General features: G+C 38.7%; 2 protein-coding genes across 2 annotated transcripts; both read left to right on the forward strand.

The window, feature by feature from the left end:
• Positions 1 to 750: 750 nt before the first annotated feature.
• Positions 751 to 6,403, forward strand: LOC146045083 (mucin-5AC-like). The gene is made up of 14 exons (XM_083163767.1): positions 751 to 774; positions 1,376 to 1,445; positions 1,542 to 1,679; positions 1,765 to 1,929; positions 2,496 to 2,590; positions 2,904 to 3,030; positions 3,715 to 3,970; positions 4,090 to 4,136; positions 4,359 to 4,459; positions 4,923 to 5,074; positions 5,174 to 5,312; positions 5,402 to 5,512; positions 5,624 to 5,803; positions 6,050 to 6,403. The coding sequence occupies exons 1-14, from the start codon at positions 751 to 753 to the stop codon at positions 6,401 to 6,403; spliced, it is 1,959 nt and encodes a 652-aa protein (XP_083019893.1).
• A 181-nt stretch (positions 6,404 to 6,584) lies between these two features.
• Positions 6,585 to 17,718, forward strand: LOC146045084 (uncharacterized). The gene is made up of 11 exons (XM_083163768.1): positions 6,585 to 6,680; positions 6,771 to 6,927; positions 7,109 to 7,237; positions 7,870 to 8,014; positions 8,299 to 8,342; positions 9,041 to 9,235; positions 9,360 to 15,374; positions 15,651 to 15,940; positions 16,845 to 17,019; positions 17,128 to 17,378; positions 17,527 to 17,718. The coding sequence occupies exons 1-11, from the start codon at positions 6,585 to 6,587 to the stop codon at positions 17,716 to 17,718; spliced, it is 7,689 nt and encodes a 2,562-aa protein (XP_083019894.1).
• The last annotated feature ends 40 nt before the right edge of the window (positions 17,719 to 17,758 follow it).

The raw sequence follows: 17,758 nt of genomic DNA on the forward strand, positions 1-17,758 counted from the left end.
ATTACCGGTAGTATTACATGAAAATGAATGGAAAATGTAATAGCATACCCATTTCTCAGTGATCTGGGGAACTGTAATGGATTTTTAATAATTAGTTTTATTTTTAATGGGATAAAACGTATTAGTGTAAATACTGGTTCACGCTATTTGCACCCATTGGGAAATGTATCAAAGCTTGAAGAGAGGAAAATGCAGAGAAAAAGTACTAAACCAATAAGCATCTGTGTTTGATAAATGTCAGATTATTAGGAACTTTGGGCCAAATGTAATAGGGTGAGAGATTCAGAAAGTGGGAGATTTTGGGAAAGTTTTCCCAATTTTTTATGAAAGCGGCAATCATTTACCGGTACTTGGCAAAACCAGATTGATTTTGCTATGTAATTGATTGCCGCTTTTAAAAAAAAGGGAAAACTTTCCCAAAATCTCTCACTTTCTAATTTTCACATCCCATTACAATTATTACACATCACAGAGAGTACAATTATGCAGGACATAAACTACTGTTATTAATGAATTTGAATCAAACATGCAAATTTTATAACCATCTGACCTCTCCATGAGTAAAATCAATAGTATGAATTATAGCATAAATGCTGGGTAAGCTTATGCACTATTGTGCATTATTAGGAATTTACGATTTTATGATGTTTCTTCTGTCTACAGGATTGCAGCGGTACTTCCTTTACTATACTAACAGAGCTTCGTAGATGTGGGCTGACAGAAAGTGAGACTTGCCTTAAGAGTACCACCATGATCCTTAATGGAGGAGAAACTGTAAGTGGCCATTAGCATGCACATACATCATTTAGCATTTTTCAGTTATTATGCTATGCTGGACTTCATTATCTTTGGACATAAAAATAAATAAGAGGGACACTGTCTTGAAGAGCCCAGGATATATGGGTGTTCCAATAACTATTCATACAGAGATCTATACAATGTTATAGTCTACTATGTGTGTGACTTTCGACTGAATTCAGAGTTGTATGTTATGCTATGCTCTTGCAAATATGCATTGATCATCAGACTGTGCTTGTGCGGCAATCGTATCACACATGTGTAAAGGCACCTTTGTGGTTTCACTCACAGTGAGGATATAATTGAGGTGTGATTGAAAGGAAGTGGCCACTGTGGGTGGTAATCTATTATTGAGCTTAGGCCATGAATGTGTAGGCAATTGCAAATGAGATCCGATGGCTCTGCTGGGCCTCTCTTTTCATTCACGGGTGACAGCTTCACTTGCTAACATTAGCAATTATGTAGAAAAAAGCATCACAATTGCAATTGCATTAGCATACAATTCAGATTAAGGCCCTATATTTTGAAACTTTATTGTTCTTAACTCACCGTCTGCTATTCTTTCCTATTTGCACAGATTGTAGTCATCAAGCCTTGTGGCAGTGTGTTTGTAAACAGCATCTATACCCAACTGCCGGTATCTGCAGGTATGATAGAAGTTTGACATTATTTGTTATAGGATGCATGGTGTTGATACTGTACTTGTAGCACAATAATTCTAACTGGAACATTTTAAATTGCAGCCAATGTCACCATTTTCAGACCATCTTCCTTTTACATTGTTGTTGAAACTCATCTGGGAGTACAACTAGTGGCTCAGCTCACTCCATTCATGCAGATCTATGTGGTCCTAAGCCCCTCTATGAAGGGCTTGACATGCGGTAAGTTTCTGTTTAAGTTTTTTCCCACCATTATGCTAACTACTGTGTGAATGGCCGGCCTCTTATGGTTCCTTCCTTTTCTCAGGTCTCTGTGGTAACTACAATGACAAGCAGACTGATGACTTCCAGACCATAAACGGTGTCATTGAAGGGACTCCAGCATCATTTGCCAACACTTGGAAGACCCAAGCAGACTGTTCTAATGTTAAGAACGTCTATGAAGACCCTTGTGCCCTCAGTGTGGAGAATGGTAAGATCCATCGGCACATGTGATGGGGGAAATGGACCAATATAAATATTATTTACTGTATGACCAGTAAAATGGGTTTATAGAAAACATGACATCACTGTGTATTTTACAAATATTCTGGGAGCTGCATGAACTAAAGGACCATACACACTGGGCAACATTGAGCTGAAAGCAGCTCAGTTTTGTCGTTTGAGCTATCTTCAGCCCAAAAGCCACCCAGTGTGTACAGGGAAGTGATGAGTGGTCATCACTGGCCCCGCCGCTTATCTAGACCGCTTTCCATAGCATCCTACTATGGAAAGTCGTCCACCCCCGGGAAAATTGCTCAAAATGGAAAAAAATCTTTTTTTGCCCAACAATTTTCCCCATCATCGTTATCCATACACGCTGGGCAAAATCTCCCAGTGTGTTGTGTATGGGCCTTAACAGTGACCCATTTCTTTCAATTTGGAGTGCAATTATATTAACTATATACCTGTAAATGTTAACATTAACATTAGCGAGTCAGTAAACATTATGAACATGTGATTTTAGTTTGTTGTGCCTGACTGTTTCTTTTGTTACAGAGAAATATGCCAAACATTGGTGTGGTCTTATATCCAATACTAATGGTCCATTTGCTTCATGCCATGCTACAGTCAACCCTGACATATTCAAACAAGTAAGTAAATAAAGTAAAGGCTTCTTTGTTGTTATGCTGTTGACATTAAAGTTTATTTTGAATAATTTTTCACAGTTAGGGGGAAATTTACTAAGATGGGAGTTCTATATCTCATGGGATGTTGCTTTGGTTAATCAATCAGATTCTATCTATTAGCTTCTAGAGGGTGCAATAAATTAGGAGATTCTGATTGGTTGCCCATAACAACATCCCATGTGAAAAAGAACTCCCACCTTAGTCATTTTCCCGCTTAATCTGGAACGGAACATGTAAAGTATTTGCAGTGGTTCAATACACTTGTGTTTCTTCCCAGAACTGCATGTTTGACACCTGTAACTGTGAGAAGAGTGAGGACTGCATGTGTGCCTCCTTATCATCTTATGTCCGAGCCTGCGCTTCCAAAGGAGTTATACTAACTGGCTGGAGAAGCACCGTATGCTGTAAGCAATAAAAGCATTTCTTTTCCTATTCTAATTCAGAATAAAATGTAGTTTACGATACAGTAATTTTTTTTCAAATGTGTTCAGCTTTTTAATCAAACTTTTTTATACATGTAAAAAAGAAGAAGCTGGAGATGTTGCTAGAGGCCAAGCTTTGTAGAGAAGGTCGAGAAGTTTTGAAAGCAGCCAATCAGCTTATAACCAGCATTTCATAAACTGTGCTAAAATACAATGACAGAAGCTTATTGATTGCAATTGGCAACATCTACACTTTGGGGTGTATTCAATGTGTGCCATTATTTATTGACAGGAAAATAACCTTTTCAGTGCTGTCTTTAATGAAATTTCCTGATAGGGAAACCACCTCTTCAAGTCATTTAATCAAGACTTCCCGACACTCGACAGCCGGAACATTATATTCAGACTGTCAATGCTCTGTCAGACCTGATGTAATTGTACAAGGATTCCGACTGTCAGTCAGAATCCCGGATTGCATACTGTACCCCTCGTTATCTCTATCCGAAGTTTGCCCCTCGTTATCTCTCTCCGAAGTTTGATATATTTCTCCCTGGGTCTTTTTGTTTACAACCGCGTTTGCCACGTTCATCAGAGACCTGTGACCTGTAGACAACATATAGAATACAATATATCTAGTTTGGAATAATACTTTTTCTTTGTATACAGCTAAATACATGAACACCTGTCCAAAATCTTTGACGTACACCTACTCAACCAGCACCTGCCAGCCCACTTGCCGCTCCCTCAGTGAGCCTGATATCACCTGCAATATAGAGATTTTCCCTGTGGATGGGTGCACCTGTGCCAAGGATTTCTACATGGATGACAGTGGCAAATGTGTTCCCGCTGCTGCCTGTCCATGTTACTACCGAGGATCTGCCGTACCCTCTGGAGAAGTTGTGCATGATAATGGAGTCATGTGGTGAGCATGGATGTAGATAAAACATGGTCTACTGTATGTTGTCTAAGATAAAACTGCTCATTTCATTATCTATATTACCATAGCAAATAAACATAACACAATTACCTTTCTCATTACAGCACCTGCACTCAGGGAAAACTAAGTTGTATCGGAACCGTTCAACCATGTAAGAATATTTATTTGTTTGATACTTTGATCTAATTAATATTTTGTTCCTCATGTTTGGTGATACTATTTACAGACAGAATTTTTTTTCCTTTAACGTTTCGTTCTTCTTTAGCTCTTTTGATACATAACAGATATGGTGATGTGATGATAAATGATAAAGTCATTAACTATGCAACAGTTTGAACCAAGTTAATTTGTTTTTGTGCCCTGTCTTTTTCAGCTTGCTCCGCGCCAATGGTTTATTTAGACTGCAAGAATGTCTCCGTGGGCACCAAGGGTGCAGAATGCCAGAAGAGTTGTCAGACATTGGATATGGCTTGTGTAAGTACCCTCTGTAATACATTGTGATATATATTGTGAATGCATAGTACATAATACATTGTGAATGCATAGTAGAAAAGTTGGACCTACAGTACAAATACCTCGTAATCCGTCCCCTTGTCACCTAGCCCCCATATCTGACTCTGAATCTGCCTGCTAGTCCATACTTTGGGTACGAAATCACTGAGCTCACATTCCCATCCGTGACTCCTGCTAGCTCCATACTGTATAATGTATTTTTGCATTCTTACACTGTACACTTTTATCGCCATATAGATGAAAGTTAGTAATAATAAATAATAATTAGGCTACCTAAGGTAATTATGTGAAGCAGTAGATTCAAATACAAGTATGACAATATTGCATCAACAGTTGACTATAATTATAAATTAATGCTTAGAGTAGTTTGTAGGTGGACCGGGAAACATTAATTGAATGTGTATTTATTGATTGTATCTTACAGTACAGTGCAAAATGCATATCAGGCTGTGTGTGCCCTATGGGACTGGTCTCAGATGGGAAAGGTGGCTGCATTGCTGAAGAACAGTGCCCGTGCATTCATAATGATGCCAGTTATCAGCCAGGAGAGCAGATTAAAATGAAATGCAATACCTGGTATGAGAAATTGGACCTGAACATCCACAATAATATCCCTTAAAAGTCTCAATAAAAAGCAGTAAGATATCTAAATCCCAATTCTTTAATTTCTAATAGTACTTGCAAGGACCGAATGTGGAAATGTACCAACGAGCCATGCCTTGCCACCTGTGCAGTGTACGGTGATGGACATTATATTACCTTTGATGGTAAACGTTACAGCTTTAATGGAAATTGTGAATATACTCTTGCTCAGGTAAATGATCTAAAAGACACACTGAAGTTTGATGCTTAGTTTAATTAACGATCATGCTAATTACGTGATATCACCCCCATGTCTTTTAGGACCACTGTGGTCAGGGAGGAAATGGTAGCACCTTCAGAATCATTACTGAGAACATTCCTTGCGGCACCACTGGAACCACATGTTCTAAAAGCATCAAAGTCTTCCTAGGGGTGAGACACATATTTTATTATAATTTTATAATTAATAGATTCATATAATTTAGAAGGATGGGTCTGTCATAACCTTACTTATTCTCTCTATTCCAATCTTCCCATACGCAGAGCTATGAAATTATTCTCACTGATGAGCACATTGCAGTGGTAGAGAGGGGCATTGGAGGAAAGGTTCCATACCAAGTCAGACGCATGGGTATCTACCTTGTAATTGAGGGTGACAATGGACTGATCCTGATGTGGGACAGAAAGACCAGCATCTTTATTAAGCTCAGTCAAGATTTTGAGGTAAGACTCGTTTCTCAGTGTCCTGCATTAAACTTACAAAATCATTTTCCAGTATCTCATTAGTAATGTGAAAAATAACTCAGTAAATGAAAATATATGCCTTGCGATTGTTTTTCTTACTTATCTGTTTTCTTATGTATTATGACATATAAAATGCATTCCGTTACTATAGCAGATCTATTCTCTTTGAGATCCGATATCGTAATAGTGTGATGCATTCATTAGTGATATCTGCTCCATTCACAGGGGAAAGTTTGTGGTCTGTGTGGTGATTATGATGGAAATGGGAACAATGACTTTACTACAAGGAGTCAGTCTGTGGTCGGAGATGTTACTGAATTTGGCAACAGCTGGAAACTTTCATCAAATTGTCCAGATTCCAAGCAACCTGGTGATGCCTGCAGTGCTAACCCATATCGGAAATCCTGGGCCCAGAAACAATGCAGTATAATCAACAGCAAAGCCTTTTCCTCCTGCCATGCTCAGGTATGCACAACCTTGTCTACAGGCCGATGTAATACTTCCCCATCTTGCATATGCAGTGATATGCTTATTCCAGAGCATGGTATTCTAGAAAATGCCATTGACATACTGACCTGACATCCAGACCTGTATTGGGACAAAATATTTACCTAGTGTTAGTATGTTTCACCCTTGTTAGGATTCTTCAGTGTACAAAAGGGTGTGTTAGTCAGCATTTAAAGTACTATAAATTAGAAATGAGCAAATGCCAAATATGTGCCAAATCTCTTGAGGGTGGTTTTGATTAAACCAAAACTCGATGACGATCTCTACTTTAAATACCAAAAAGCAGTTAGGTGGGCCTTCAAGCTTAAACATCGAGACACAATCACTTCAGGATATACTTCTGGCAAATGTAATTTATAATAATATTTTGCTCATAATATTTTGCATAAAAACTAAAAACAATATGGAAAAAGTAATATATTCTTTACTTCTCAAATAGGTTGATCCATCCAAGTACTACGATGCTTGTGTTACGGACTCCTGTGCTTGTGACTCTGGTGGTGACTGCGAATGTTTCTGTACAGCTGTGGCTGCCTATGCCCAGGCCTGTGGAGAATCTGGTGTCTGTGTTGCCTGGAGAACCCCAAATATCTGTCGTTAGTATTATACTCTTAACATGCTATTATACAAAGCCAGTTGTTGCGAATTTTGTTGTCACTGTTGTGATATCCTCTATGAACCATTGCTTGTGTGCTCCCAGTCTGTTGTTTTTTTAAAGGATAAACTTTTTGACTAACTTCTTTCACCTTATTAAATATGGTTTCTGTCTTTCCCCAGCTCTGTTCTGTGATTACTACAACCCTGAAGGAGAGTGTGAGTGGCACTACAAGCCCTGTGGAGCTCCTTGTATGAAGACCTGCAGGAACCCAAGTGGAAAATGTCTACATGAGTTGTCAGGCTTAGAAGGTAATGGAAAACTTCTATGGTCATGTAGGTAATGATGGTCAGGGCTGGATTAATGGCCTAATTGGCTTGGAGATGAAAATGTTGAAGGGCCTGTTATGGAAAGTGGGAGAGGTGAGTCCAATGCCATGTAGGCATGTAAAACCCACACACTACAAGAATCCATTTTAATACTTTGATGTATGGCTAACCATGTGGCCAGCTGGTGTCTGTCTGGTGATCACCATGTCATGATGATGGGCCTATCCACCCCACTTTTAAGAGATGAAAGACAGTTGGCCAAATGTTTGCAGCTTTGTACAGAAAATTGATATAGACACTGCAGGGAAATTAATTCAATTTGATTTTAGATACATACCGTATATTCTATAATGTCATTGCTTTAAACCCTTAGATTATTTAGAAACAATAGATAAACCCTAAATAATGCAATTGTAGCCTTATTTAGGGTTTTTAGAAATGAGGCATTCAAGTTTTTAGAGGTCACTGAATTCACTTGCATTGCGGACTTAAAAAGCATACAGGTGAAGTTACTTAGAACATCAGCAGGAAAACATTACTCCATTGGTGATGAGATGACTCTAAAAGAATGTATGGCAAACTTACATGTTTGTTGATGTCTCCTGACAAATTAGGATGTTATCCAAAGTGTCCAGCAGAAAAGCCCTTGTTTGACGAAGATGAGATGGAGTGCGTAGCTCAGTGCGGTTGCTATGACAAAGAGGAAAATCATTACAAAGTTGGGGAACCTGTACCTACCAATGAGACATGTACAACATGGTAAGTGCTATGAGTCAAAAAAACAAAACTGACATACAGTACGGTACATGTATCTGTCGAAAACTACATTAATGGTTTACAATTTAGTTTTTGTGTGCTTTAAAAAAGCTCTAGCATTTGTATTTGTTGTTAAAATGGAGATGAGTCACTCACCGGAGCTGCTCACTGCATGCTTATTGCTCTGCTCTGCTTCACTTTATACCTGATGAAATACACATAATAGAACTGTTTTATAGGGCGATGACCTATTCATATTGGTTAATCTTGAATATTTTTCTCCACAGCTCATGCAGCTTGTCAGGAGTAGTTTGCAAATATCAAAGGGAAGGTAAATATGGACAAATTAATGTTTATTTTAATTAACATAATGATCAAGATATTTTACAATATCCAGTATAAGTGTATTGGTTTCTGCTACGCAACAATCAAAATGGAATTGTCATGGATAGACCATGTTTTACAATATGATGTTGAAAGGAGTAGAGTGAATTTGTCAAAACTGTGCAATGGAAGATTTTCTTTCCCTATTTCAATGGTTTTGATGACGAGTAATTTTCCATGGGCAGTCCCCTCTACCAGATGACGTCCCACCCAGTTCTCATTATTATAATTCCCCCCAACAACTATACCATAGAGCAAAAATCATTAAATTACACTGTTGTTTTCCCTGCTCTCTTTATAGACGATACGTTCAGCAAACGGTATAATAAATACTGTACAGTTGACAGAATCTGGTTGGGTTCTACTTTATCGCTCTCCAAAGCTTACTAAATAGACCCATGAGTCTCTGGAACTGCCCCACTGAAAAAAAACGAATTTGCTTGAAATTTTGCAGCAACTTGGCTGATTTTTATTGTTGAGTTAAAAAAAAATGTATTTGAACCATAAAATTGTTACGATTGTTGTCTACTACATAGAATTCGAAGAAATGTTGTATGCTTTTCCTCAAATAATGCCCTTATATTGTTATTACTAAATAATATATTGTTCCTGTTTTCTCACATTTTATTATTTCTGTCTTGACAGCTTGTCATTGTGAATATGAGGGTAAATTGTACAATTACAAAGATGTTATATACAACACCACGGATGGCATTGGGGGCTGTGTTTTTGCTATCTGCAAAGAGAATGGCACTATATACAGAGATTATTACAACTGCCCTGTTGCTACAACTATAACACCATTTACGTTTACCACAACAAAACACACTACTACCAAAGGTAGGATGCAATCAATGATGAACACATTGAGTGGTATAATACACCATCATGTAAATCTATCAATTGTTACTATTGAATGCATGATAAACTAATGGAATTGCCTTTTTTCATTGTCATTACTTAGGAACAACAAAACCTGTCCCTACAACAATCTGTTTAAAAGAGGTGTGCAAGTGGTCCCAGTGGTTTGATGTTAGTTATCCTGAAGTAGGCATGGAGAATGGCGATTTTGACACATTTGAGAATATAAAATCCAAAGGATATGCCCTCTGTAACAAACCAACAGACTTAGAATGCAGAGCTGAAAGGTTCCCTGACACACCACTAGAAGAGCTTGAGCAGAACGTGCAATGCAATGCATCATTTGGACTAATCTGCCTGAACAAAGACCAGTTACCACCTATATGCTACAATTATCAAATCAGAGTCCAATGTTGTAGTTTTGAAAGTTGTGATGTTAAAACACCAGCACCAACAACTGTAGCCACAGAAACTACTACTGTTAGTACCACAGCACCTACAACCACAAAAGAAACACCTACAACCCCACAGCCAACTACTCCAACAAGCTGTCTTCAAGAGGTTTGCAAGTGGACCCAGTGGTTTGATGTTAGTTATCCTGAAGTAGGCATGCAGAATGGTGATTTTGACACATATGAGAATATAAAATCCAAAGGATTTGACATCTGTATCAGTCCAGCAGACATAGAATGCAGAGCTGAAAGGTTCCCTGACACACCACTAGCAGAGCTTGAGCAGAACGTGCAATGCAATGCATCATTTGGACTAATCTGCCTGAACAAAGAACAGCTACCACCTATTTGCTACAATTATCAAATCAGAGTCCAATGTTGTAGTTATGAAAGTTGTGATGTTAAAACTCCAGCACCAACTACTGCAGCCACAGAAACGACTATTGTTACTACCACAGCACCTGTAACCACAAAAGAAACACCTGCAACCACACAGCCAACTACTCCAATAGTGACAACACATCCTACAACACCATCTACAACCACATTGACCACAAACTCGCCATCAACCACTCCTGCTAGCACAACTACACCTAACGCACCCACACCAACAACCTGTCAACCAAGATGTACTTGGACATCATGGATTGATGCTCATGTACCAAGTGTGGGTAAGGATGAAGGTGATTTTGAGACATATGAAAATATAAGAGCAGAAGGAAAGAAAGTTTGTTCAAAACCTGATGGTATTCAATGCAGATCTGAAAAGTTCCCTGAAGTACCAATTGGTCAAATAGGGCAAGTTGTTCAGTGTAATCTTACTATTGGTCTTATTTGCAAGAATGAAGATCAGGAAGGAGACTTCAAAGTATGTCTCAACTACCAAGTGAAAATTCTTTGTTGTGATGATTACAGTCACTGTGAACCACAACCAATAACCTTAGAAACAACAACACCAGAAACAACTACTCCATCCACCACCACTCCAGAAACGACTACAGTTACAACACCAGAGACTACACCAGTCCAAGAAACAACAACTTCTATATCTTCGACATCACCTGAGACAACTATAATTATTGAATCAACTACCAGTATCACAACAACTACTACTGAAACTACAACCATCTCAACAACACCAGAGATTACAACAACACCAGAAACAAGTACAACTACTCCTCTGCCTACAACCACCTCTACTACCCCTGAAACCACAACCACCACAACAACTACCCCCGAAACTACAACCACCTCAACAACACCAGAAACAACAACAGCCACTACCACAACTTCTCCTTTAACTACACCCATCCCAACACCAGAGACAACTACAATATTAGAAACAACAAGTGCTTTTATATCAAAAGAAAAAACAGCTACACCCTCAAAAACAACCCCCGCATCTACAACTGAGGTAGTAGTAGTAACTAAAACATTTACAACTCCAAAACCAACATCATCTCCACATGAGGAATGCCAACCAAAATGCAAGTGGACAACATGGATTGATATTGAAACACCAGCATCTGGCTTAAATGGAGGAGACAAAGAAACCTTTGAAAATATAATTGCTAAAGGGAGACATATCTGCAAGAGCCCACTAGACATTGAATGCAGAGCAGAAGATTTTCCTGGCATCAGCATTGGCAATGTTGGGCAGATTGTTCAATGTGATGTCACTATTGGCTTAGTGTGCAACAACAAAGATCAAGTTGGAAAAGTAAAACAGTGCTATAATTACCAGATAAAGGTTTTGTGTTGTGATGACTACAGTCATTGTAGTACAGTTCCTCCCCAAACAACATCTACTACAATTTCAACAACCCCAGTTATAACAACTACAAAAACACCAAGTACTACCAAAGTAATTATAACTACTCCAGTACCAACAACAACTGAATCTACAACCACATCCACCGTACCTACAACTACTGAAACGCCAAGTACTACCAAAGTAATTATAACCACTCCAGCACCAACAACAACTGAATCTACAACCACATCCACCGTACCTACAACTACTGAAACGCCAAGTACTACCAAAGTAATTATAACCACTCCAGCACCAACGACAACTGAATCTACAACCACATCGACCATACCGACAACTACAGAAACACCAAGTACTACCAAGGTAATTATAACTACTCCAGCACCAACAACTGAATCTACAACCACATCCACCATACCTACAACTACTGAAGCATCTACAACAGAAACTCCCCAAACAACAACGGAAACTACAACTTCAACTACAGAAATTGTTACAACATCCCCACCAGCCTGCCAACCGCAGTGCAAATGGACAACGTGGATTGATATTGATACTCCAACTTCTGGCTTAAATGGGGGAGACAAAGAAACCTTTCAAAACATAATAGCGAAAGGGAGACATATTTGCAAGAACCCACAAAACATTGAATGCCGGGCTGAAGATTTCCCTGGTATCAGCATTAGTAATGTTGGACAGGTTGTTCAATGTGATGTCACTATTGGCTTAGTGTGCAACAATAAGGATCAAGTTGGTAAAGTAAAACAGTGCTATAATTACCAGGTAAAAGTTTTATGTTGTGATGACTACAGTCATTGTAGCACAGCTCCTCCACAAACAGCCTCTACAACAATTTCAACAACAACCCCAGCTATAACAACTACAGAAACACCAAGTACTGCCAAAGTGATAATTACTACTCCAGTACCCACAACAACTGAGTCTACAACCACATCTACCATAGCTATAACTACAGAAACACCAAGTACTGCCAAAGTGATAATTACTACTCCAACAACAACTGAGTCTACAACCACATCTACCATACCAACAACTACTGAAACAATTACAACTGAAACTCCCAAAACTACAACAGAAACTACAACTTCAACTACAGAACTTGTAACCACATCCCCTACAACATCCCCACCAGCCTGCCAACCCCAGTGCAAGTGGACAACATGGATTGATGTTGATACACCAACATCTGGCTTAAATGGTGGAGACAAAGAAACTTTTGAAAACATAATTGCTAAAGGAAAACATATCTGCAAGAAACCCCAAAACATTGAATGCAGGGCAGAAGATTTCCCTGGTATCAGCATTGGTAATGTTGGGCAGATTGTTCAATGTGATATCAATGTTGGTTTAGTGTGCAACAATAAGGATCAAGTTGGTAAAGTAAAACAGTGCTATAATTACCAGATAAAAGTTTTATGTTGTGATGACTACAGTCATTGTAGTACAGCTCCTCCACAAACAACATCTACCACAATTGTAACAACAACCCCAGTTATAACAACTACAGAAACACCAAGTACTACCAATGTAATTATAACCACTCCAGCACCAACAACAACTAAATCTACAACCACATCCACCATACCGACAACTACAGAAACACCAAGTACTACCAAAGTTATTATAACTACTCCAGCACCAACAACAACTGAATCTACAACCACATCCACCATCCCGACAACTACAGAAACACCAAGTACTACCAAAGTAATTATAACCACTCCAGCACCAACAACAACTGAATCTACAACCATATCCACCATCCCGACAACTACAGAAACACCAAGTACTACCAAAGTAATTATAACCACTCCAGCACCAACAACAACTGAATCTACAACCACATCCACCATCCCGACAACTACAGAAACACCAAGTACTACCAAAGTAATTGTAACCACTCCAGCACCAACAACAACTGAATCTACAACCACATCCACCATCCCGACAACTACAGAAACACCAAGTACTACCAAAGTAATTATCACCACTTCAGCACCAACAACAACTGAATCTACAACCACATCCACTGTACCTACAACGACAGAAACACCAAGTACTACCAAAGTAATTATAACCACTCCAGCACCAACAACAACTGAATCTACAACCACATCTACTGTACCTACAACTACAGAAACACCAAGTACTACCAAAGTAATTATAACCACTCCAGCACCAACAACAACTGAATCTACAACAACAACCACTGTACCTACAACTACAGAAACACCAAGTACTACCGAAGTAATTATAACCACTCCAGCACCAACAACAACTGAATCTACAACCACATCCCCCATTCCAACAACTACAGAAACACCAAGTACTACCAAAGTAATTATAACCACTCCAGCACCAACAACAACTGAATCTACAACCACATCCGCCATTCCAACAACTACAGAAACACCAAGTACTACCAAAGTAATTATAACTACTCCAGCACCAACAACAACTGAATCTACAACTACATCCACCATACCGACAACTACAGAAACAACTACATCCCCTACAACTCCCAAAGCGACAACAGAAACTACAACTTCAACTACAGAAATTGTAACAACATCCGCTACAGCCTGCCAACCTCAGTGCAAGTGGACATCATGGATTGATGTTGATACTCCAACTACTGGCTTAAATGGTGGAGACAAAGAAACTTTTGAAAATATAATTGCTAATGGAAAACATATCTGCAAGAAACCCCAAAACATTGAATGCAGAGCTGAAGAGTTCCCTGGTATCAGCATTGGTAATATTGGGCAGATTGTTCAATGTAATATCAATGTTGGTTTAGTGTGCAACAACAAGGATCAAGTTGGAAAAGTAAAACAGTGCTATAATTACCAGATAAAGGTTTTATGTTGTGATGACTACAGTCATTGTAGTACAGTTCCTCCCCAAACAACATCTACCATTTCAACAACAACTTCAGTTATAACAACTACAGAAACACCAACTACTACTAAAGTAATTATAACTACTCCAGCACCAACAACAACTGAATCTACAACCACATCCACCGTACCTACAACAATTAAACTGACATCCACAGAAAGTACAACACCAGTTGTAATAATAACCACCCCAGAGGAAACTACAACAGAATCTACAATATCAACTCCAACATCATGTCAACCCAAATGCAAATGGACAACATGGTTTGATACGGACCATCCATCATCTGGAATTGGTGGTGGAGATTATGAGACCTATAAAAATATAATTGCAGCAGGATTTAATATCTGTAAGAAACCTTCAGATATCCAGTGTAGGGCAGTCAATTTCCCTGGTGTCAGTATTGATAAACTTGATCAAGACGTTACATGTAATGTCCGCTATGGTCTAATTTGCAAAAATGAAGAACAAAAGAAAGAATGGGATATGTGTTATAATTATGAGATAAGAGTTCAATGCTGTGATGATTACAGTCATTGTGAAGCCCCCACTACTACTTCAGCTGTAACAACATCAGTTCCAACAACTACTACAGAAACAACAACCAAGCCAGTCCCAACCACAACAAAAGAGATCCTCACCACAACAGTTCCAACAACTACTACAGAAACAACAACCAAGCCAGTCCCAACAACAACAAAAGAGATCATCACTACAACAGTTCCAACTACTTCAGAAACAACAACCAAGGCAGTCACAACAATAGAGATCATCACCGAAACAGTTCCAACAACTACTACAGAAACTACAACCAAGCCAATACCAACAACAACAAAAGAAATCATCACCACAACAGTTCCAACAACTGCTAGAGAAACGACAACCAAGCCCACCACAACCGCCAAACCTACTACAGAAAAACAGACTACTGAGCGATGTTTCTGTCATGTAGATAACAAATTATTCTTACCAGGTACAGTATTATTTTTGTATAATATATTGTTTTAAGGAGTCAAAATATAATTATAATTAGATTGCTGTAGTATTTAGAACTGTTTCTAAGAGTTTTTAATGGCATTTTTGCGTAAAAAAAATTCAAATGTACAGTATATTCATGTGAGTGTTACAGTAGATACTTCTTTACCTTCCCTATTTTCCTTCTCCTTCTACAAATCTGACCTGTATTATGTGCATAATTTAAATTGCATCACATTCTTAATTACAGCACTTTTGTGATTTTCTGTTTTAGGAGAAATCATTTACAACAAAACCGATGAAGCGGGTTGCTCTTTCTATGCAGTCTGTAATGACTTTTGTGAGGCTGAAAGGTTCACTGGACCTTGCATTCACACCACTCCAGCAACTACCACACCTGAAACTACAACAACCACTGAACCCACCACAACACCAGAGACCACAACAACCACTAAGCCCACAACAACCACACCTGAAACCACAACAACCACTAAGCCCACTACAACAACAAGTACCACAACAATTGTCACAACAACTGCTGTAGAAGGTTGTCCACCTAGAAAGGTAATTATTGGACAGTCAGTCCATTATCATTATTGTTATATAACAATACTTACAGTATTTTTTAAGTCTTGTACCTACGGGCTCAATCATTATGCATATGTGTAGAGGGTTATGAAGTTATCTCACCTTAGTACATAACAATGATCAAATTAGTAGAGTGATTTGGGACCTGCTCCCTCAAACTTTTGTAACCAAGCCAAATTCTGTGGGCCGGATGTAATGGGTTGCAAATTAGGGCAGTACAGATGGTGTAATGGTTAGCATAACTGCCTCACACCCCTTTTCGGAGTTTGTATATTCTCCCCATACTTGCGTGGTTTCCTCCGAGTACTCTGGTTTCCTCCCACAATCCAAAAATATACTGGTAGGCTAATTGGCTCCAAACAAATTAACCATAGAACGTCTGTGTGCGTGTGTGTGCACATGTGGTAGGGAATATAGATCTCAAGCTCCACTGGAGCAGGGACCGATGTGAGTGTTCAAAGATTCTCTGCAGAATATGTGTGTGCTATATAAGAAACTGTTAATAAATAAATAAATAAGTTTGTCTGCTGTACGGAAGGCTGGCTGAACTCTGATTTTTTTTTAAAGTGCATTAATTTGCAAGGCATGGTCTTGCATTGTAAATGACTGCCCCTTTTAAAAAAAAAAACATGATTTGACCGCCACCACGCAAGGACACTGGACTCGTAATCCATTACATCTGGCCCTGTAGGGTGGTAGGTCTGCAGTGATGCACAGTGTTGTACTATAAAGCTTTATAGTATAATTTACTGTATCCTTTGTCATACTTATTGCAAGTCAAATATTTACTTGATTAAGATTTGACACATTATAATTGATTAATTTCAATGCACTCACTGCTTCACTCCAGTAAATTGTGACTCATTTTTGTACTCTACAGACTAACGAAACATGGATAATTAACAACTGCACAGTGGCCACCTGCCATGGACACAACGTCGTCACCATCGAGCCAGTGACTTGCCCAAAAATGAAACCACTAACTTGTGCTAATGGATTCCCACCAGTGGTAAAAAAGAGTGCCGATGGCTGCTGTGAATATCATGAATGTGAATGTAAGTTTCTAAATTCATATACATTACAACAGGATACAACATTTTCTCATAAATTGGACACATACATAATTATTAAAACCTACTAACATGTAAAAATCTATCCAAAAGGTGTTTGCAGTGGCTGGGGTGATCCACATTACATCACCTTCGATGGAGTCTATTACACTTTCCTGGACAACTGTACTTATGTTCTTGTGCAGCAAATCACTCCCAAGTATGACAACTTCCGTGTTCTTGTTGACAACTACTTTTGTGATGCGGAGGATGGCCTGTCCTGTCCACAGTCTATCTTGATCTACTATAAGTCCAATGAGGTTGTGTTGACCCGTATGATGTACCAAGGAAGAATGAATAACAGAGTAAGTGATTGAGTCAGATATGTTTTGCTTCATGAGACTTTAGTGATGGTGAAGAAAGAACTTCAGCCTTAAGTCCGTAATCAAAGTAAATGTTTTGCAATTTTCTAACTATAATTTTGAGATGACAGTTTCCATTCTTTGCCAACAGATTAGGTTCAACAATGACTGGATTGCACCAGGATTTACCAAAGATGGCATTACCATTACTAGCTCTGGTATCAACATGATTGTGGAAATCCCAGAAATTGATGCTTACATCTCATTTAGTGGAATGATCTTTGTAGTTAAACTTCCGTTCAGTAAATTTGGTTACAACACAGAAGGACAGTGTGGTATGTAGAGTGTCTTGTTTCTGCTTATAAAATTGACCTACAGTACTA

Source organism: Crinia signifera, chromosome 11 (genome assembly GCF_055691185.1).
Source record: "Crinia signifera chromosome 11, ASM5569118v1, whole genome shotgun sequence".
Taxonomy (NCBI): Eukaryota; Metazoa; Chordata; class Amphibia; order Anura; family Myobatrachidae; genus Crinia; species Crinia signifera.

What these genes read in the sequence shown, in the direction of transcription:
- LOC146045083 (XM_083163767.1), top strand. Translation starts at nt 751, where the DNA reads ATGATCCTTAATGGAGGAGAAACT. An exon ending in CCAACTGCCGGTATCTGCAG is followed by an intron (nt 1,446 to 1,541) that starts GTATGATAGAAG and finishes TTTAAATTGCAG; the next exon opens with CCAATGTCACCATTTTCAGA. An exon ending in AAAATGAAATGCAATACCTG is followed by an intron (nt 5,075 to 5,173) that starts GTATGAGAAATT and finishes AATTTCTAATAG; the next exon opens with TACTTGCAAGGACCGAATGT.
- LOC146045084 (XM_083163768.1), top strand. Translation starts at nt 6,585, where the DNA reads ATGACGATCTCTACTTTAAATACCAAAAAGCAGTTAGGTGGGCCTTCA. An exon ending in GAGAACCCCAAATATCTGTC is followed by an intron (nt 6,928 to 7,108) that starts GTTAGTATTATA and finishes GTCTTTCCCCAG; the next exon opens with CTCTGTTCTGTGATTACTAC. An exon ending in AAGGTTGTCCACCTAGAAAG is followed by an intron (nt 15,941 to 16,844) that starts GTAATTATTGGA and finishes TGTACTCTACAG; the next exon opens with ACTAACGAAACATGGATAAT.